The sequence below is a fragment of the Stegodyphus dumicola genome, chromosome 11, assembly GCF_044657685.1.
Source record: "Stegodyphus dumicola isolate Sdum_Otavi_A_Nest chromosome 11, ASM4465768v1".
Classification (NCBI taxonomy): Eukaryota; Metazoa; Arthropoda; class Arachnida; order Araneae; family Eresidae; genus Stegodyphus; species Stegodyphus dumicola.
The window spans coordinates 106,631,484-106,654,455 of NC_140778.1; the positions used below are offsets into that span (position 1 = coordinate 106,631,484).

The 22,972-nt window shown below is 33.2% G+C and overlaps 1 protein-coding gene across 4 annotated transcripts in view; it reads left to right on the forward strand.

Moving 5' to 3' along the window:
• LOC118190409 (macrophage mannose receptor 1-like) overlaps positions 1–22,972 on the forward strand; it is a 157,105-nt gene that overhangs the window by 125,244 nt on the left and 8,889 nt on the right. For 3 of the 4 annotated variants that reach the window (XM_035361106.2, XM_035361107.2, XM_035361109.2), the window contains exons 19-22: positions 1,915–2,089; positions 4,786–4,929; positions 12,472–12,585; positions 20,146–20,253. In XM_035361106.2, coding sequence (XP_035216997.1) covers positions 1,915–2,089; positions 4,786–4,929; positions 12,472–12,585; positions 20,146–20,253 — 541 coding nt within the window. The remainder of the gene's footprint in view (positions 1–1,914; positions 2,090–4,785; positions 4,930–12,471; positions 12,586–20,145; positions 20,254–22,972) is intronic. The other variant, XM_035361108.2, reaches the window with a different exon arrangement.

Consider the following 22,972-nt stretch of genomic DNA (forward strand, 5'->3'; position numbering starts at 1 on the left):
ATTTATGTAGCTTCTTCATTATTTAGTTTCTTTGAGTATAATAAAGTGCAATAATATTTTGTGGCAACAATTTGAGAAGTGATACAATCGTTTTTAGCGATTCGCCGCAAAATGCCGTTTCGAGACTAATAGCTCTTCTGGGCTACTAAATTTATTTTATTTGAATGCAGAAATTAACGGATAGGAAAAAAAATATTTAATTTATCTATGAAATCAAGTGTACATCTGCGGTTTTGAGAAAACTATTCAAAGGGGAAAATTTTCTTTTCGAAACATTGTAGTTTTCATTGATCGTTGCTTCGTTTGTAAATTCCTTTGACAAGCACAAAAAAAAAAAAAAAAAAAAAAAAAAAAAAAAAAAGCATATCTAATGGTTGATGAATAGTTCCTATTCTCAGTTGCATCTAAATGTTTTCGTATAATAATCTGCCCTTAAGCATTTGGTTTCAACTATCGGATACATTAAGAATAACCGATTGTTTTCAAATATAAGTAGCTAAGTTGTCTTTCAATAACAAGATGGTTGCTTGCTTTGTATGATAATTAAAGCGTCTTGATACTGTGGCAAAATCCAGAGCTTCTATAATAAACATTTGTGAGAGAACACATATTTGTCGTCTTTCCTTCATATTCTGGATCAAAAAAGGAAAACTTATTTTTGACGCACTTATGTATTCAAATTCCAAGAGTGTATACTACGTACTAATACGGGATACCGAATTATTTTAAACTTTTGCAACAGAAATCAGTCTTAAGATTCGTTTGACGAAGATTTGGTCTATTGTATTAAGTATGGACTTGACCAAATAACTGCATTTTTGTAGCTGTTGTTGCTTATGCTCACTTGTTTGACGTAGTCGGTCCGAGTCCATGAAATTCCTCATGGGAAGGAGTGCTAGATTACGCCTGCCGTTGGCAACAGCCTTGAGCACCATTCAGGTGACAGTGCGATTTAGCTCAGGTCCGCCCCCCCCCCACAATTTCAATGGATATGGATATGGAGAAATGTGGTGGACACCCATAGTTTAACCAATGGCAATGTGGGTATTGTCCAGCCACACTAGATGTCCAACTAAATTACACCCCACAGGACTTACAGGGGTTCCTGCCAGGCGTTGCTTGCAATGCTTTGTATTCTACCAGACCGCGGGCAGTGCCTTTCTTTTCCCCTTAAATATACATTGGTGTTTTTACAGTTGGTGCCTTTCGCACTTACATGCTATGGAGGGCAGCTCCAGGTCTGCTTGCATACTATGTTTTAAGTGATAGCTTTGTTATATTATTCTAGGTTGTGCTGCGTAGCTCAGTGCCTCTTGTGCACAGGAAGCTCATTATAGTTATGATTTTTTTTAGAGATGGATGTTCTTGGTAGCGTATTTAATAAAGGGAGTCACTTCACTCTCTGAAATTGGGACTTTTAGATGATGTTCAGCTGTAAGGGGGCATTTGAATATATAATGGTCGAGACTGCCTCTGTCTCCACATGCACGTTGATCTGAAGCTGCTAGTTTCCTTGCATAGAAGTACGTGAGAAAAGGGCCATGCCCCTGATAAGAACCACGTATTTCTCTAGTTATTAAACTGTGAGCTGTGCCTACTTTTGGGAACAACTGATAAGTCCTTCTCCCTTGAGACTACCCCGTGGGGACGGGTCCGTGGTTAACCATTCCTCTCCCCTTCCACTAAACCACACGAGAGGACTTTCGGCTCACCGCATATTTAGAGTGCCGCCATGCCGTACCGACACTATACATTTACAAACATCCATGTCTTCTCCGGGATTCGAACCCAGGTCCTTCGGCATGGCAATCAACGACGCTAATCGTTATACGAGTTGGGCAGCACTGTATTTTTAACTGAACGAAGGTTTCTTATGTAAACTGATATTTTTGATTTGATTTGTTTTATTTTCAGGAGTCAACAAGAAAGATTTCGTGGTTGAACGGATGGCCAATGACGATGACTAATTGGGAGAAAAACGAGCCAACAAACTTGTCAGAAAAACCTTGTTTCGCTAGTTCACTGGAAGGTCTGTGGAGGGCAGTTCCCTGCTCAGATGAAATGCCTTACATTTGCCAAATCACAACAGGTATCGAATACAAATTTCAAAATTTACGAACACTGCTTTCTCAAACAGTTTTCCAACAGTATTGCTATATGTTATTACTTAAAAAATAAGAAAAAATGCAAAATAATAAAATATGTAAATATGTTGTTTACTTCTTAAGTAGTAACCGCTTCAAATAGTAGATACCGTATCAAATTTAGTACGGAATTAAAGTGCAAAGCTTACTAGCTAGCATTAATAGCTAGCATAAAATATAGTGTTGATTCAATGTATAGTAGAACTCTAATTATCCGAATCAACTTGGACCAGACCCACCATTCGGATAATCAAAAATTCGGATACTTGGATTTTTTTCCGAAGAAAGGGTCTACGTACACTTTACTTATTTATTGTACGTACTGTATGTTCAAAATGGAGGAAAAAATATATTTAAAGAAAAAAGAGGATTTAATTAATTAAAATGCAAAGGCAACACTTTTACGTACATGTTATATAATATTTATAGTACTGCACAGTACTTACATGTGCTGAAAGTCATTGCCTGCTGAACATCTCAATCAAAGTCGTTGGTTTAAGGTCGTATCTCGTTGCCTTAAACAGGCGTAACACGCTCTACCTAAAATAATCTCAAACTGCCATTCAACTGCATTCTGGCAGGAAAACAGAAAGGGAGACATGACAGTAGAGGTTCGTAACATAACACAACTGCTTAATTCGCGTAAATACCTTACAAGGTAAAATCAATTTAACACTATTTGTGTGTTAGAGAATCAGTGGAAAACAGACTGACAAAATGGAAAACTTGAACAGGTAAAGAAATTTTAGACCTCTTATGAGAAAACTGGAGGTCACAAACAATCTAAAATATAGTACTGAATGTATATTGAAATATGATATTAAATATATATAATATTGAATATTTATTAAAAATAATATATATTGAAATATTGAATGCAGCGATGCCCACGAATCACAAAAACCAATTAACTTGTAAAATATAAATTCAATATAAACTTGTGATATCTTATATTCTTAACTCGATTCCTTTTTTCCCATGTCGAAATTTGTACTCAGTCTAAACAACATTCTCAGGTATTTTCTGAATTACTTCTTAAATTTGTATGCTTTTAGTAATTTTTATAAACTTTTTGAAAACATTTTGAATTATAAACTTTTTACCATCACCTTTAAGTAGATGTATTTCTAAGCATAACCTGCAAAAAATCAGAATTTGATTTGTTATTCAGAATTTTTCAAGATATTCACTCAAGATTGTCACGTTTCATAATTTTTAACGCTATAAATGCCAAATGTGTTTTCACGGTTCGTTAAAATTGAAAGAATGAACAATGCATCCATGCCCTCTTCCGAATTCGAATCCGGATCCTGAAAGAATGAGAAAGGCACTTCCCCCCCCCCGTCATGCACAATGAAAGGGAAAGAAAAATAGATTACCATAAATTAAGAATTTCGCCAAGTGAATTTTCTTGGCGCAGACTGAGAAAAGTGAGCCAAGATAAATTTTTACATTGCTCGGTAAGTTTCTCACAAATTTTGTAAAACTTAACGTTTAGGCATAATTTGTGTCGTAGAATTGAAACATGGAAAAAAATCGGTATCTCATTTCAGAAAAAGTCAGATTTTTAGTCAAATTACCTATTCATGTAAAAAATGCTATATACAAATCTAATATATATCCTGTGTCGCGCTTTTGAGACATGAAAGACGCAAATTAAATTTCTTCAATTGTCCCAGCAGAATGGTAGGTATAAAATTGTCTCTTTTTTGTGCGGCGTGTACCGCCAAAAATAACTTATAATAATTTCAAAAAAATCATTAAACATAAATTTTGTTTTATCAAATGCTTCCCATAACATATGTTAAAGATTTCGGTACTTTTCCGTTTTGCCGGCGCAGGAGATAAAGTCGCCAGTAGTGGTACAACTGATGCCAAACGGAATATCCTTTCTGGTAACCTTTTACGCCTTATTTCCAAAACAAGTCGAAGCCATTTCTTATCAGATTGATCGTTTCTTTCAATACTGGCATACAATTACATATAATTCTTACCAGATAGTTAAATTTTCTACCCTAAGGCCATTCGCGGTAATTAAGTGAATTAAGATGAAATCACACCGCTCACCCGAAGGCAAAAATATAGAAAAGGCAAAGTCGAGGGTTAAATTCATCAATTCTATTAAGAATGTACTAGCGAAGTAAAGCACTGCGGTTTTACATAATTTCTGAGTAAGCTATTCGTACGAATTGAAATAATTCCTGCATTTAAATTTGTATGACAAATTAAGATTTAACTTGAAATTAATGTAGATAATTACTGAGAGAATTAGATTTTTATAGCGTAGTTTACGTGAGATGAGATCACTTGGGTCACGTGATATGAACCGGCGAATCAAGATGTTGAACCCTGAAAGAATAGTAAATTCGTAAATTAATGTCTTTTTACAAATTTATTGTCTTTATTTATTGGATTTTTACAAAATTTTAAACATTAAAATGTTTATGCTTTCCAAAATAAAAAATTCTTAGAACAAACATTTGTTAAAATTTATGTGTATACTGTATGTTGTCGCAAATAAAGTCTGCTTGGCGAGATTTGCGCTGGCGAAAGTGAACAGTATCAAGATTTCTTTTTATTTAGAGAATATATGTATATATACATATACTGCGTGCAACTTTATAATTGACTTCCATTTCAGGGAAGCCTCCACTACAAAAACGGTATACAGGAGACTGCCAAAACACCACTGACAAATGGGTCTCCTCAGATAACAGCTTTTGTTATATTGTCGATCACAGGCATTCAGATTGGTATACAGCTAGCTTACAATGTTATAGACATGGTAAGAAACACAGTTTTTTTCAACATACTCTATTTATACTTAGAAAAAATACTTGAAGTTTTAGTTACCGCTTAGTCTAGTATAGAAATAGAGTGTTCAAATGCCATAATTCATTGTGCATCATTGTGTTATAAACTTTTATATTTCTCAGATAACTCTTGGAGTAGAAATGTACTCTTGGAGTAGTACTGAGAGGTATGGCTTAGAATTAAAGTAAGGCAATAATTTCAGACAGCTCAGTCGTTTTTTAAACTATTATTTGTAATCTTCTAATGAATGAGAAAATTCGCTCTATATGAGAGAAATGGGATGGCCCGAAGAATTCCATAATCAGCAATAGAAACTATTTTCGAGCAAAGAAGCATCATAGGTTGCAAGAAGTGATAAAAAATTGATAGAAATTGAGTGAACTGTCAATGAATTACGTGATTGCGTAACTGAATCATTATAAATCTCTGTGAAATGGATATATGAAATCACAGTATATGTATATGCAATATGACGAGATGCAGCATATACAATAGCGCAGTAGCAGGAAAGTCACTGAAAATGGAAAGTGTACCTTACGCGATTATCGGTGATGCAAATTCTTCATCGACAGACTATAGACTACATTCAAAGCTCTCTGTCTCTTAATGGAATTCTACGTAAAGCAGACTGTATTGTTTTAGTGTAACATAAGAAATTGTTTTACCTTTTAATTTAATTGCTCCTCTTTTCATTTGGTGAATGCTAACATAGCTATAATAAATCGTTTTCATGTGTGCTATTCCAGATTTATTCTCCGTCGTATAATCTTTATATAAAGCTACTGACGCACGTAATTAAGATAAATAAGATAATAAGATAAAGATAAATAAGATAATAAGATTAAGATAAGCAAGCTAAATAAGATAAATAAGATTAAGATAAATAAGATAATACGATTAAGATAAATAAGATAAAAATTAAGGTAAAACCTTTTATTCAACGAGAACTAACCAGCAGAAATTAAGTAATATTGTGTTTCCTTGTTAAAACAATTGACATTATTATTCTTCATCTGATATCCTTATCATAATTTCGCCCTTTCGGGCTTGCTTCTGGGCTATTCCTATATCATTCCAAATATGTGACAGTCTGTGGTCACGTCTGGTGTTTCGAAAGCTATGATGCTGTCAGTATGTGAAACCTGTGCTTGAAATTAACAAGTGCTCTCTTCTGAGCATATGCAGAGATTTATTGTGCTTACATTGCTATATTCCTATGCCTTTAAATAAAGATTTTTTTTCATTAATTTAAAATCCTCGTGTTCCATAAAGTATACCATGATTCTTATACAAGTGTGGTAGAATACTAACAAGAAAAATAGACTAATGTACAACAAAACTGCAAATGAGGAAAAACAATTAAAAGAATAAATAAAAATAATAAATAAATAAGTACAAGAAAAAATAAAATGAAATAAAAAAGTAACGGAATTAGTCTAAATTGAGAATGAATTTCCGAAATGCAGAAGTCTCTTTAGTCCAAAAAAGTAGAGAAAAAATTTGTGGCCAAAATACAAACAGGCGCATCAAAGTTGTCTGAAATATCTTCCTGTGGTGGACATATGATGAACACACGCAAGAAAAATATGATTTACATCTTCATCTCCGCTACCGCTCCTTCTAAGCTCTTCAAGCAAGGCCAGGTCGTCTTAAATAGTTCTTAAAATTGCCATGTCCAGTCTAAAACTAAGTTACTTTAAAATCTATTGAAAATTGAATAACTTTTATTCCGTGAAAAGTTGTAGGAAAAAATCTTTTGGTCCATTGCTCTTTGGCGAGGCTAGACATTTCTCTGTTACAAATACAGTCATAAAATTCCACGACTTCCTAATTATTAAAGAATTCACCACCATCATCAAAATCTTAGTCTATATCCTACAAGACTCCAAAATTTATAACAACATGGAACAAATTATGTGCATTTATGAATATTATATATATTTCGGTATTTCTTACTGATTCTAACTTTCCAATGTATAATTCGTACTTTTGATCTCTTAATAATAGCCCATGTAAAACATGCCCCAAAATTCCTGCAAGAAGCAATTTTGATAGAAAGCGCGGGCTTATAATTAAAACTGAAAATTGTTATTAATTCACAAAGTATATAGTACAGGGTTATGTATGTAATATCATCTCAGAGAAATGGCCTCCTCGAATTTGCTGGCACACAAGCATTCTTTTTTTGAAATTTTTCATGACTGTTTTGCATAATTATGGTTGAATTTCATTGATACAGCTCTCAGTTTCCTCTTTCAAGACGTGAGTAGTCGGGCGTTTGTTGGTATGAACATTAGACTTCAAAAAGCCCCAAACAAGAAACTGCAACTGTGTTCAATCGCATGCTCTGGGGAGCCAATTCTGATCACCAAAATGAGAAATTACATGACCATGAAAGGACTTATGCAGTGATTGAATTATTTCTTAGGCTGTATGGCATGCGGCACCGTCTTGTTGAAGCCACGTGACTTCCATAGCCAATTCATATCTTGCAATTTAGGCACAAACAACTGGATTATCATGCTGCGATAGCCATTAACTGGTATTGCATGACCAACCGCAGTTTTGAAGAAGAATGATCCGATGATGCTTCCAGACCTAACAGCGACATATTGCGAATGCATTTGATTCCCAACAATTACTCATGGATTTTCTAAACACCAAATGCGACAATTTTGTCGACTAACGAAGTCATTAAGATGAAAATGAGGCCTATTGCTGCGGATGATTTTGTTCGGAAACTCAGCACCCATTTGGTTTTCCATAATCCATTCAACGAACTCTCTTAACTGTGCGTGGTCAGTAAACTTCAGTTCTTGAGTCAATTGAGTTCTTGAGTCTCTGTGAGCAGAAAGATGCAAATTTTTCTTGATAATACGCTGTAGAGTTTCTTGAAATGTGCAGTTCTTGATCACGGTGCCGAACTGTTAGCAACACTCTAACGAACTGGTTCTATGTTTTGTGTTGAACGACTTGTTGAAGAACGGCCAGAGAATTTAAGAATTTAAGTGTTCCAGCTTCCTTAAAATTTTAATTAATCTCGTTCCAGTTAAGGAAGTTAAATCACTATTCTGACCATATTTTATACGAAATTTGTGAACTGTAGCTGCTAAACCTTCATTATTTTTAAAATATTGCTCAACGATGAAAACGTTTTGTTGTTTCCTGTAGTGCTTCACTTTTGATACTAATAATAATATAGTATTATATAGTATCAAAAGTGAAATAAGGAGTTTTACTCAAAAATTGCTAGGCAGAAACAAGGAATGAAAATACTTCTTTGAAATAAATCAGCACATTTTATATATATAACCTAGCCGTAACCGAAACAGATGAAAACCTATCAGACACTTTGATCATATCTGTTAACTGCCAGTTGTCTTTGGCAAAACTTTATTGAACAAATTTCGCAAAATTCAAATCTTGCGTGAATTTTAGGACTCCATTTAGAATTGAAATCAGATAAGTGCGGCAAAGATATGCTTCAAATTGTCTCTGCACCACAGTTTTCAAGATATGTGTCGAAGAAAAAGTCGTTTAATCCAGAAGTAGTATTCTAGATCTCGATGTTTAATTCAGATATTGTTAAATTGCAAAAATATTGTTAAATTTGAAAATTTCTGTGGAAAAGTATCAATCAATAATGGCACGTATATTTATGAAAAAAGAATAAATGTCTGTGTTCATTTGCATAAGTATGATATTCAAGAAAATTTAATCTCTCTAACAAGAAGCATTGCGATAATATACATCAAAATATAATGTTGTCTTCTGATTCCGTATATTTTGTGAAAAAGATCTCAACAGCAAAAATTGGACTTTTCTGCTAAAAGAATACCTTTGAATGAGAATCATTAAAGTTCAAGAACATCAAATATTGATATGTCACAGAGGAGCTTATAAAATAAGGAGTTTTAATCAAAAATTGCTAGGCAGAAACAAGGAATGAAAATAATTCTTTGAAATAAATCAGCACATTTTATATATATAACCTAGCCGTAACCGAAACAGATGAAATCCTATCAAACACTTTGCTCATATCTGTTTACCTAAAAACAGCAGGAATTATCTTACTCAGAAAATTTTCGGCTTTTAATGCAGGAGAGGATTATGTAAAATGCAATCAAGAATTCAATGATAAGGAAATAATTGTATCGTACTTAATTCAGTAATAAAGCTGTCAAGTAATGACTGTATGCATATAATACAGTTCAAGTGTTCACCAAATAGGTAAGTAGTTTTTTTTATAAATGAATACTATGTGTATGTTTTGGATATTATATTACTATTCTAGGCTATGTTATTAGTCTCGTGTTATGTTACCAGATTAGGAGTATAAAGATGTAATAGTCTGTAATGTAATATCATATTACTATCCTTTAAGAACTAAATGTATAATAGCACAAATGTTTGTAATTTTTATATTAAACTTTAACACCATTTGGAAGTCGGAGAAACTTAAGCTAATTCAAATCAAAATTTTAGTATATGAATCAAATTTATTTATATTACATGCTTTCAATCTATTATGAATTAATCATTTTAAATTCAAGACTTGCCAGTTACTTTTGCTGTTTTCACTCACAGTCAGTCCACAGTAGACATAGTCACAACAGTAATTTTTTTCACTAAAATTCACTAAAAGTCAGCTCGAACGACTATATATTAACCTCTTCTTTAATTAATTTAAATTTTTCTGAAGTGGACATTTTTGGGTGTATGAAATCAGAATGGATTAACTAACTATATGCATGCAACAGGCATACGCCAAACTAAATCAGAAAATTTGTCAAAATTCCATCCTAATTTAAGATTGAATTGTTGTCTAATTTTATATTTGTATTCAATTAGCCAACTGAAGGTTGCATGTTTAGATATAATTCATGTTTAACGAAGCATTTCCTCTTCAAAAATATGCTAACTCACTTGAACATTCTATCTGAGACTCCATATTTAGAATAAAAAAATTCTTTTTGCATGCTGCTTTTGCTTTTGGGTTTAAGCGTCTTGGTCTCACTATTCTAACATCCATTTTGAAGAAAGTCTTGCAATCAAATAACTTTTCACAATAACATAGGCCAAAATTTTTCTTTAATATTTTGCATAGTTCGAAATCATAAATTTCAAAACACGGAAATAAATAAATTACGTGAATAAAAATTATATGATGTTTAACCATATTTACAAATTATTCCCCTAAAATTTTATTTCGCTTACAATAATGCCGCTTACTTATGAATCACCTCCACACACCATCACTGATGTTCATACATGTTTGCGCTTGCGGTCATTGGTGTGCCAACAAACCACTTAGTGAGATTTCTAACGTTATTCATAACACAATATTCCAGTTAACATTTATTTAACACTTAAATTACTAAAATAATAGGCATTTTACCTCGTTTGAGAACTCATGATTTTCAAGCGTATTTAATTTTCCTTGCAAATAAGGTAAGCTAAAATTGCCTCCATTAAATAACTTCTTATAAAAAATTGTGGCATAAGTAAAAAGACCTTAATTAAATAAATTATACATTTATAATGAATTTAGGTATTCCAGTGAAATAAAGTTTGCATTATACAGCAGTCTTTAAAAGTTTACCGAATAGCAATTCACGCTGAAGGGATAAAGTTACTTTGAGCAATCTCCTTGATCCCATGGACGTGTCGATACAGGAGAAAGTGCAGAGCACTGTTTAAGTTGAGCTGAAATTATACATTCTGGAGCATCAAAAGGTCAGCAATCTGCATCAAAAGAGACTATGTATGTAAATAAGCATCAATAAGGGGAGAAGGGCATGCAAATGAAGCGATTTCTAAAAACAAAAAGTGCTTCACATTTATCGCATAGTGGTTGGTCAAGGACAAGTGAAGGAATGTTTAAGGGATGGCAAGGGCCATCATTGCGATGATGCACACGTATAGTGTACAATTATAAACTTGTACAGTTTCAAGTGGATGTAATGCCAATGATTTCATCCATTGCAATGATTGCAACAACATTGGACTGAAGAAATATGTTTCCAGGACTCATTCCCGGATCGACTTTCTCAACTTGATACAATGCCAATGATCCAAAACAACACTGGAGTGCCGAAATATGTTTCCAGGACTCATTCCAGGATCAACTTTCTCAACTGGATACAATGCCAATGATCCAATGAAAATAGCGGAACGCTCTTGCACGTAACCTTGAAATATTTCCATGTGGAACTCTGACTTTGTACATACTCAGATGGAAATACCAAAATTGAGATCATTACTTATAATGCATTTACATGTAAGAAGCACTTTTGTTAAACCCTGTATGTTCAAAACTAACGGTAATAAATCGTAATTAATTTTAATTTTCTCGAGGCTGTTATAAGTAAAATTAATGGAACTCTTAATGTAATATTTTTGTGCTCAAGAAAGAGCTCTTACGGTACTTTGTTCGAAATAAATAATATTCCTGCAAAAATTCTAATTAAACAACGAAACGGAATTCGGTAGCGAAGCAAGTCAGTCACAACAGATCATAAAGAAGCATATTTAACAAGCGACGACAGTATTTTGCATTCAATGCACTGAAAAGCTAATAATATCTCACTGTTGATTCTTAACTACCAGTCTACCATATTTTGGGAATCCTAAATTCCGAATGAGGACAAGAAATCGTAAAAATAAAATTAAATTTATTTCTAGCTTTTTCGGTATTCAAAAATGAAATATTACGGTTAACTTCATAATGACTAACTTTATACAAACTAACAACTAGATGGTTTGTTGTCCCCCAGTTTAGGCAAATATATTTCTTTTAAAACTTTTCTTTCCCGTTTAAAAATAATTTATTTATTTATTTATCATTTTAGCATTTATTAACAGTACTAAAACTTTTAATACCTCTTCCGAATATTTATAGTTTTTCCAAAATACATTACACTTTATTGCTCTAGTTTGTCATATCCAGAAAAGATTTTTTTTTTCATTTTGGTGAAAATTATGACGTGATGAAAATCATTTGGTGAAAATCATCGCCAATTTCTTGTGAAAATCATGGCATGCCACTGTGTATGGTGTGTGCTGGTGATGTGCTACCACGATAATATTACCAATCAAATCTATTTGATGATCAATTTGTTGAGCTGTCATTCAATCACACAGTAACTTCTTACGCTCGAAATTTACGTTAATGTTTTAAATACTTTACCATCCAGATTTATTTCCAAATTAAGTATTAATACTTATGGCGATATTTAAATTAAACATAAGATATACATTTATAATTTTTATTTCAGAATTTTCCTATAATTGCAGGCAATCCAATGATTTTGCATAATTCTAATATTTAAATAAATATATTTTGATCATTGTAACTGGTCAGAATGACTGGAGCACAATGCATCATTTTAAGTTTTTCCTACATGTTTGTTTGTTTTCTGGCCAAATTATGAGTTGAACAGTCAATAGCAAATAAGAAGACAATGTGTAAATAAGCTCAATATTCACCAAGCCTTTTCTTTTTCTTTTGCAGTCAGACCATTACCACAACCACCAAGTAACAGGTTCCTCTTTCGACCGTTCCGAATCACGAGATACAGCAGCCAGTACTTGCACACTCGCTTTAGGCCAACACTTCTTCGGCAAGGTAGTTGCTTCTATCACTGTCTTTTTCTTTGCTGCTTCAATTGCTTTAAAATAGACTTTCTTCGACTGACTAAGGCCATCCAGAGCTGAGGAAGTGAAACTGCTGAATATTGGTTGGTCAATCAGGTCCGAGGCAACGACCTGGTTGCGTAGGCGTTTTCGTGGTTTTAACCCGAGTGTAACGTAAAGACGTGACAGTTTCCCTTAGAAAAATATCCGAAGGCATCCCTTTCCTGAAGCAGATAGCTCCCGCTTGCTTTGCCATATTTAAGTAAATAACAAATCGCTTGACATCTAATGTTCCGTGAGCATTTCAAAGCTTTTTCTCTTTCTCGCAGCACCTCTCCCGTTTTCTCTTCCTTTTCGCTGCCTTTCCTAACCTGTTCAGAAAATCCGAAGCTAAGCAATAATAAATGGTTCATAAAGTTCTTCTTAAGGAGAAAACAATTTGTGTGGGAGTGGGTTTTCTAATTTATAATTTTATACTTTCTGCAGTGATGTTACTCTTCTTTTCTTCTTTAAAGAAATCTTTTCTTTTCTGTATCGTAGAACCTTTTCTTAAGTATGATGTGTCTTTTCAGGAAGCACATACTACATCTGTAAATGGGGCATTCTTCCTAAAGAAATCATATCCTGAGAGTTTGAGTTAATAATAAATTCTTCTAAGACTTCTGAACTACTTTCATTTTTAAAGATTTACGGCAGTTATAACTCTTGTATTCAACGTATTCAAGGTAAATGCTTGTAGAGCAATTATGTTCGAAATATAAATCTAGTAGCTCTCAAAGTGTGTCCATTAATGACGGAGTGGTAAGATCCTTGAGCACTGGTGGCTCTTCAATCCAGGTTCAAATTCCGGGAAAGAAGAGGGCAAATAAAGAATTCTACCTACAAAAAGAAAAAAGAAAAGAAGAAGAAACAGATTTTCAGTAGATAGTCATAGTTCCTTCCTTGACAGTAGTTTTTACTAATAAAATTATCCCAAAAACTTTACAGATCTTCTTAGATCCTTTCAGATTTACGAAAGTTTGCTTACTTTAATTATTGACATCCACTCCAGATTAAATTTCCAGTTTAAGTTTTGAAAATTTTCCTTTCCTTCCTTCGATTTTTGTCTGATAATTTCTTATTTCTGTCTTGCTCGATAAATGGCCCATCACTATATATATTTCGCATTTCAACCACTAGTTCGTTTAGCCTTTGCTCTTTTCTCATCCTTTCCTCTTTGCTTTACTTTCATAGCAGAATTCTTTTGCTCTTTGAAGAAGATAAATCTTTGTGAGTCGCTTTAAAATCTCTACAGTTTCACGTGAAACGCATCCAAATCTAAGCCCGATTTATTCCCTAATTTCATATCTAGAATTTATTTTACAGTCACACTGAATACACTTCCGTACTGAATCGCAAGATATCGAAGGAATTCAATCAATTCAAAAATGGCAAACGTTGTATGCTACTGAATTCTCGTATGTTACATTATTGAATATGACTTTAGTACTAGAACAAAATTTAACAAACTTTATGTTGTAAATGTAGATTATTTGGAATTCCAATGAAAACTCTGAAATTGAGACAAGTCTCGCAGAGAAGAATTAGTTACAAAATGTGCTGTGTATTCCACAAAGAGAAATTGACTCACTTGTCAAATTAATTGAAGCCTGTCTAATAATAGCTTAATGAACTTGAAACTTCATGCCTGAGGCATAAGAAAAGCGAGGGTAACTATGTTTAACTGTATTCAGCCTGTATCGACCTCGAAGGACTGAATTGGATAAATTACTATTGTAATAAACAATTCTTTTTAAATGACATTCATTATGTAGTATGAAAAGGCTAGAGTAGTGGTCTCAAATTGCAGCTCCCGAAGCAGTTTTACGTGGCCGCGAATACGTTTTAGTTACACATGTGTTGCGAATATGGTGTTTTAAAGGTATAATGATTTTAATTATTTGACTTCTCAGTTTACATTAGTTGCATAACCATAAAATTATATTATTAACTAAGTGAAAATAACATACAACATTGGTTAATTAAGTTAGAATAACTCGATGAAATGAATTTAAATGAAGTGCAAAAGATGTATATTGTTAATCATGTGGTGGCCAAAATTATTATCAAGGAAGTCATGTGGTGTCCATATCAGAATTTTGGAAACAAGAGAGTAAATCGCTATGAGATATTGATTGCCATTACATCTACAGCTTAATTTAGTTTGCAATGTAGTACTAAACATTAAGACTCAGCTCAAGATTTCTAATTGGATAAGTTCGTTCACAACACAAGAAGAAGGCTATAAAGTTCATTTTAAACTACACTAAAGTCTCGTTTAACATGCAGTGTCCGCTGAAAACATCGCGAACGAAAGCCTCGTGGAGAAAACAACGCAAGGCGAAAACGTCGTGGCACAAAACATCGTATGAGAAAATAAAGTAAAGAGCAAACATCGCAGCTCTAAAACATCGTGGTACAAAATATTGCCTTCGAAAATAATGCATTTTGAAAACTTCGCAGTTTAAAATTTCAGGCTTTAATAATTGTGAAAAGATACTCGCATAATGATTTGTGAGCGCAAGATGGAGAGAAGGATAATTTTTATTTTCATATTTTTAATTAACTAATAAATATTTGCTGAAAATGTAAACTGGAAAATTAAGCATAGGAAATTAATGCAACTTATAGCACTTAATTTTAAAAAGACATAGTTAACTAACAAAGGTCATTAATAATTTACTTTTATAAAGTTTTACTGGTAATGTTTCATGAAAAGTATAATCTAAAAAAGGCTAGAAAAAGGAAGATAAGTAATTGCATGCCCTTATCTATAAAAAATTGCTATGTTAATTATGAAATTATTTTCTTTATTTTGTTAATCTGATACTTTTATAATGAAAATTACTTCTTTTTTGTTTAAATTTCTTGTTTTGTTTTTTATAAATTTATTAGTAATTGAAAATATGAAAGTAAAAATTATCCTTCTTTCTATCCTGCGTTCACGAATCATTATGGGAGTATCTTTTCACAATTAATTAAAGCATGAAAAACGTATGTCTGCGATGTTATCATCATGCGATGATTTAAAGGTGCTTTATTTTCTCCCACTATGTTTTGTGCCACTACGTTTTCGCCTTGCTTTGTTTTCTCCGCGATGTATTCGTCCGCGATGTTTTCGGCTGTAAACAGTAACCGGCACCCAATTAAGTGGAAATATCAAAACAACGATATTTTTGAAGGTCTAACTAAGAAAAAATATTGTGATGGGCTAGCAATGCGTACTCAAACTTGGGAACACATTTGGGTTACTTTTCTGACACCCAAGGCAGTAAGTCTTATCCAGCCAAAGAATTACCTAGCATAGCGGTTCTCAACCGGTGTACGCGTACCACTGGTGATATGCAAGAGAAAAATAGATGGTACGCAAAATATTTTTAACTACTAAATTCAGAAATCTCGTGAAGAAAAAGAATAATTGATAGACATTTCTTATGATTGAACTCTTATACCTGAAGATTTCAAAAATAACACACTTGTTAACTTTTGGCTGAACTGAAAAAAATAATTTAAAGTTATTTCAAATAAAGCTATTAAATTTTTATTGCCTTTTTGCACACCCTATTTGTGTGAACAAGTATTTCTTCCATGTTATATTTGAAAAATAAATGCAGAACAAAATTAAAAGTAGATCCTAATTTACGGTTAAAACTAAGCGAAATAAGACCAGACAGACATAAAGAAATTGATCTTTCTTAAGCAGACCCAAATTTCGCACTGAATTTTAGAATTGAATTATTATAACACAAATTTTAATAGCAAAAATGGTAATCACTTTTTAATTTAATATTTTTATGTATGCAAATTTAATATAAATAGCCAATATAATAATACTATTCCTTTTCACCATTTTAATATTTCTATTGAGAAAATGAAAAATAGTCATTGCAAAATGTAGTGGTGGTACTGAAGTTTTTCAATTTTTGTTTAGATGGTAAGCGTTAGCCAAATGGTTGACAACCGCTGATATAGGATATAAAGACGTCTACCGGTCCATTTTTATGCGTCCATACCTGATCTTTGAAAGTAGTGGTCACGATTTTCAAAAGTAATTAACTCTGAAAGACGCTAATGTATATTTTGTATCATTCCTGCAAAACATAAAAAACATCCCATTACGTCGCTGTTGGTGTAAATTGTGGCCTATGATAATGTTCATAAAGAACAAGTCGAATAGTAAAGATTCTCTTGGTTTCAAAAACCGCTCCGATTCCGTGTCTGACATCTTGGATTTACTATTTTGTTCAGAGAAGATTAAGTGCTAATGGAAAGAAGGTGCAGGTTTGGCTGGATGTATAAAATTCTGTTCTTGCCTCACTCTCTTAAAATGACGACGAAATAATAGTATATATATTACCGGCAAAGTATGAAATCCGACATTCTATGATTGGCATTGTCTATGATGCCTAAAACCAGTTGGCAATATATGAAACGATTCATATTTCACACATTTTCTAGGAATTCTATAGAATACCAAATGACAAAGTATAAAATTCATTTCCGATTCGTTTCGAATAACCGAAACTACTTACCAGAAGTTAATAAATGATGTAAAAAGGCCAAAATGACTACTAAGAAGGAACCACGGGACTACTGGCCACCGAAGCGATAGGTTGTGATGTTTGTGGAAAACAAAATTACATTCATTTACCCTGTTAAAGAAAGCGTCAATACTATGCAGTATTGCGTCACGGACGCTGAGTTATTTTCCGTATTTCATGAAAACTCATTTGAGTCCTGCACAGGAACGACGCGAGAGAATGTCGAAAGAACTTTCAAACAATTACGAAACCGTTTACACGTAATGATATTGAACTGTAACAACCATCTTTGTGAGCTCTTCCAGAAAAAACGAAAAGGTATTAAAAAAGGCACTGATGCGAAACTTACGATTTTCTGTCTGTTTGGATTACAGCTGTCTATTTGGACGTAGGGCTGTTTCTGAATTTAACTTCCGTTTGTCAGGTAGATCTTACCGATTTCCAGTCTCAGCCAGATAGAAAATAAAAATTTATTATGTTGTATGAAGATCATCTCACTATTTAGTTTACATATTTTGAAAAAAAAAAAAACAGTTTTTTAATGGCGCTCTTTCATTAACTTTCCAAAATAAAATTTGTATTATAGACGAATAAACGTCTGTCCCTTATCATAACCTTTTTTTTTCATACTTTGCCTTAAAAGCATTTGTCCTTCTATAGAATGCCTAGGTATTATATACAATGCCTAGGTAAAGTATGTAATAATTCTCTTATTTCATACTTTGCCTAAAATCGTCCGGCGTTGTATACAATGTCTAGACATTCTATAAAGAATGCCGACGTTTCATACTTTGCCAGTAACATATACACTGGAAAAGGAGAATGATGTTGATGAGGAGGTTCGGATAAAGGTAGAAACTACATATGGGGCAAGAATGTTATATGGTAAGATGATGCCGAAATATTACAGGCATTTATAACATTTGCTGATAAATACTACTCGATGTCAGTACAGAGGTTTTTCGCACATTTTATAGACGATTTTCATTGTATTTACAGAAACTATATCTCAAATTATTGTGTTTTAATTGTTCTCTTTGATAACCCTCATTCTTCATTACCTTTTTGCAGCGTAATTTCCAAGACAATAAAACCTTTTGTAATATCGGAAGAGATATTTTATTCCATTACTTATATAAACAGCTTTGCAAAATCCAAGGAGGTAGGGGGACGTGTGGACAATCCGCGTTTTAAAAGTTCAAAAGCGCTAGAATGCATGGGTCCTATGGATTTTGATTGATGGATCCAATACATCAAGAGATTTAGTAGAGATATGAGTGAATCATATGGCCTTGATACCCGTTTCTTATTCCATGTTTTCGGGAAATCAGCTGTCGATTTGGACGTATGGCTGTTTTCTTTTCCTATGGATTTATGGCACCGTAGGTAAGAAGAAGGTATTTTTCATTTTTGAAACTGGGCATAAATAACGTTCCTGATCATATGCGCATTTATGGAGTTGATTTAAAATATTTTCTCCGCTCTTTGTTTTTAATTTGCCTTTATATGAGAAACCAACGACAATCATAAATTCCTTTGAAAAGCTTTCTTTAGATTCTTTGAACCATGTTTTAAGGCCTTTTTGTCTCTTCTTTGATGACAATAAACGGATATCTTTTTATTTTAGCCATTTAAATAAATCCAAGATTCATGTATTGTGGTATCATTTTTTCATTTTTATCCCGATAAACATTTCTCATAAAAAATTATGCAGCGCGTTCTACGTTCGGCGAGAATGCCATGGAGAAAAACGATGCACATTATATTTTTCTCCTTTTTTGATTCAAATCAGCATTAATCGCTTTGTTTACAACTGACACTGAGAATTTAAATGATTTTGCAACTGTCTTTTGGCAAAGTGGATTTTATTTTAACATTTAAGATCTTACCATTTCAACATTCGAAACATTCCGTTTTTTCTTTGCACATGTATTTGAAAAACATTTTCCACTTGAAACCTTGACGTTTTTCATTTCTTGCTGCAATGTTATCTACCAAAGGTTTAGATATCGGAAAACCTTCTCACAGACAAAGCCTATTATCCATTCCTTTTTGAAATTTTAATGTTTTTCAAAATATCAAGAATAAACGGTACTTTCTTGATTATAATTAAAAAACAACCCACTCACTTTGTAATTTGAGTTCTTTTCTTGCAGTTTACATTCAACCGTAATTCGAATACATTTAGGCTGGCAGAAATTTTCATGTGTAATATGAAAAAAATCCACATTTCTGTACAGCAGTTTACGTCCATAACGCTGAAAGGTTTAAAAGCGCCATTTTGCATGAAAATAAAACTGTCAAGTAGGAGATGATAATTTATACTTTCAAAAATATAGTTGAAGTTAAAAAAATTCGAAGCAGACGATTTTTTTATAGCAAGGAGAATCGTCTAAAAAATGGGCTAACAGACTCCGTGTATGATATTATAAAGGTTCATAGCATACACAACGAATTTTTAAAATTACAGTGACAATCATGTAAACAGGGAGTCATTCGAAGTTTTATGCCATCATATTAAGATAATCGCTATTTTCATGTGATAATAACTATGGTATTTTTAAAATGCTGTTTTTTTTTTTCTGAAATATAAAATTATGTTATATGTTTTAATTTTATATAATTTGGAAGAATTTCAGTATTATTTATTTAATTGTGGCCATTAATCAAATGTACGACCGACGCATTTCGCCTGGTTAAAATGCTGCAGATGGCATCACAAAACATAAACAAGTAAGTTCTAGTTCATATTCAACGATACAGAAAAGTATCTTATTCGGAATTACCGAGGTCTTGTTTGTTGTCGGTTAAAAGAGATTCTTCTGTATTTAAACGATAGTATTCTTGATCTTAAAATCATATTTTTAATGGTTTATTAAAAGATACCTCATGCAATTGGTGGATACTGCTGGTATTCATATAGGTGCTTTGTAAAAGATGTGTGAATTGATTTCAGTAATACATTCTTGTAGGTAGTCTGTTGGCGAGTATGCATTCCGTAGAGGATGTAGAGGCAATACGAAAAATTTTAAAGCCCGGTACTAAACCGTTTTTCATTGGTCTCAGAAGGACTTCTCTAGGTAAGTATACACAATAATTCATTTCCAAATTGGGGTATTTCCTGTTGTTTTTGAAGTAACTGTGTTACTTCTCAAAATTTTTAAATAATTGCATTATTTCGTAGGATTTTTCAGCAACTGTTTTATTTAATAAATCTTTGAGAAATTGGGTTATTTCATAGAATTCTTTAATAATACAGGTAATGTAGCATTACCTTGAATTTTTTAAGTAATTTTGCTATTTCATAGAATTTTTAAATAATATGCTATCTTCTAGGATTTTTAAGTCATTCTAATAATGTTAGAATCCTGGTATACTGGTTGATTGATTTCTTTTACGGTAAATTGGTAAACTTTTCTGGTAAATTGGTAGAAATACTTCTGTGTAAATAAATTGAAGCTTGATTTGCTTTACTCTTTCAAGCAAGAGAAATTTATTTGAGAATCATAATAGCATGTGTTTTATTTTAGGACTTCAAGGAGAAGGAAAATTTATTGCATTTTTTTAATGTTTTCTTAATGTTTCAAAGTTTTCGGAATTGATTTGTTCTTTTTATTCTACCATTTTTAAGATCCATTAAGTGACACCACGAAGACATGGGTTGGAAACTTTAAGACCACTAGTTCTAAGCTTAACAAGGTAGTAGGGTGAAAACAGTATATACGCTAGGGAGACTACCTAGAGTATTAGAGAGGCCTGTGAGTGAAGTTTACGGCGGTCTACGCGACACCGTTCTGTGTCACTTGGACAGAAGAATTCTGCATGAAAAGGCAGTGCAATAATGGGAAGTAGAATGGGATCTAGAAAAACTGTTAGATGCACATATACTTTCATTCCTAAAGTCAATACATAAAAACACATAGCCACCTCACAACTAACTAATTTTATTACGGATCATGGCCTCTTTCCACTCTATTTTTATGGCCTTTTGCATCTCAAATTACAAGTACATATATCTGCGGATTGGAAGGGTCACCTGACCGTTATGCCTTTTCCTGTCCACTCACAGCTGCCACTCAGTTACCTCAACTGACCTGCAATATGAACTCGTTTAAGAAATTCACTACCAAAAACCATGTATCAATTAAGAACAACTGCAATACAATTAACACTATTTCAGCTGTGGGTCACAACATTTGCCAAACATAAATAATGTGCCAATAAAATTCAGAAGTAATAATTACAATAGAACAAGTGCTAAAGAAACCATATTGGTCATTATGCACCAGGAAGAGATCTGTAATACATTATTTATCTACTCTTGCCTTTATTTGGCGATAACAAAATTAATTGTTTTAATAATAAGCTCCTGAAGGAGAGGGAAGACAATTTCTACTAACCATTGGTAGCCACCAAATCTCTTCCCTCTCCGTCACCTGTAGCCTGCGTCGGACTGTCTGATCGCAGTAGGCGGTGAATTTTACACATTATTTTGAAGTTTCATCCGTTTAACATTCAAGTCACCCATGCAATACACAAAAAGTAATTATGACAATGGAGTAAATTTCTACGAACCTATGCTAATGTTAACTAACAAAAGACAAGAATTTGTGTACAATTAGCTGATAAACGAGGCGGCTCACTTCCATTTGCTGGGATTTGTGAACAAGCAAAATTTCCGATATTACACATCCCAAAACACGAGAGAAAGCCGGCAATGCCTCGGGGTCAAAGTGATAGTATGGCACGCGATGTTTTCACTTGGTGTTACCGGCTTAAATATTTTTTGAAAATGAACATGAAATAGTTGTCACTGCTATGGAACCATGTTACGTTCACATGTTGGAAAACTTACTTGCTCCTGTGTTTGCCTATTTGCCAGTCAGTGACGAAATGTCCCCCCCCAAAAGAACGGGGGTTACATGCCCTACTGCATGTGCTTCTGCGGCACTTTCAATAGCCTGTTCCTAGATATATTATATCTGGATTTAGAAGCATATGATCCTTCGACATGTATTTTTTTCCCCTGTGTGTGTTAGGTGGGTGGGAAGTATCTAAAATCTCAAATCTTGAAAGGTCCTGCACCTCACGCAATTCCAGAAATGAAATAGCGCATTCAGGCAGGTAAAGGTACAGGTACAAGTAGGGATGGACACCAAATATTTACCAACAGGTGATCCAGGTCCCTTCCTACTAACTTTAAGGCAGCAGTTTCAAGAATTCCCTTCTGTATGCTGCAAACAGTAGTGGGTGACCTTAGCAAGAGACCTCCTGAGTGTATCAAACAGAATGGCCGTCATCCGCAAGATGTCATTTTTGACCAGCCACACTTTAATGTGGAACAAAACAAGAACAGTGTTTTTGTTTGTGCAACATTACTTTCCGTTTAGTACCTTAAATTCACAAATAAGTAAATGCTTTTATGTTTAGTTTGTAATCCATTTTGTTTCACCCAAAGAAATTTCATCATTTCCTTTTAATAAGGTTTTTATAATAGCTCGATTCATTGCTCAACCCTATATGCACATATTCTTTTCTTTTGTCAGCAAGACAATGATTTTAAACAAACGATTATGGACATAAGAGATTAATAACTAAACAAGGACCAAATAAAATTTTATGGAATTTCACCTGGTGATGAAATCACAGAAACTCCATTTACCTATAGCAATTAGCTGTTATAGCAAGAACTGTAAATGTAACTCGTTGATTTATTTAGAACGTAAAATATATTAACTTAAATAGCGAAACTGGACATTTAATATAAGAAGTTCTCAGTTAGACTTCGGAAGTGGTCAT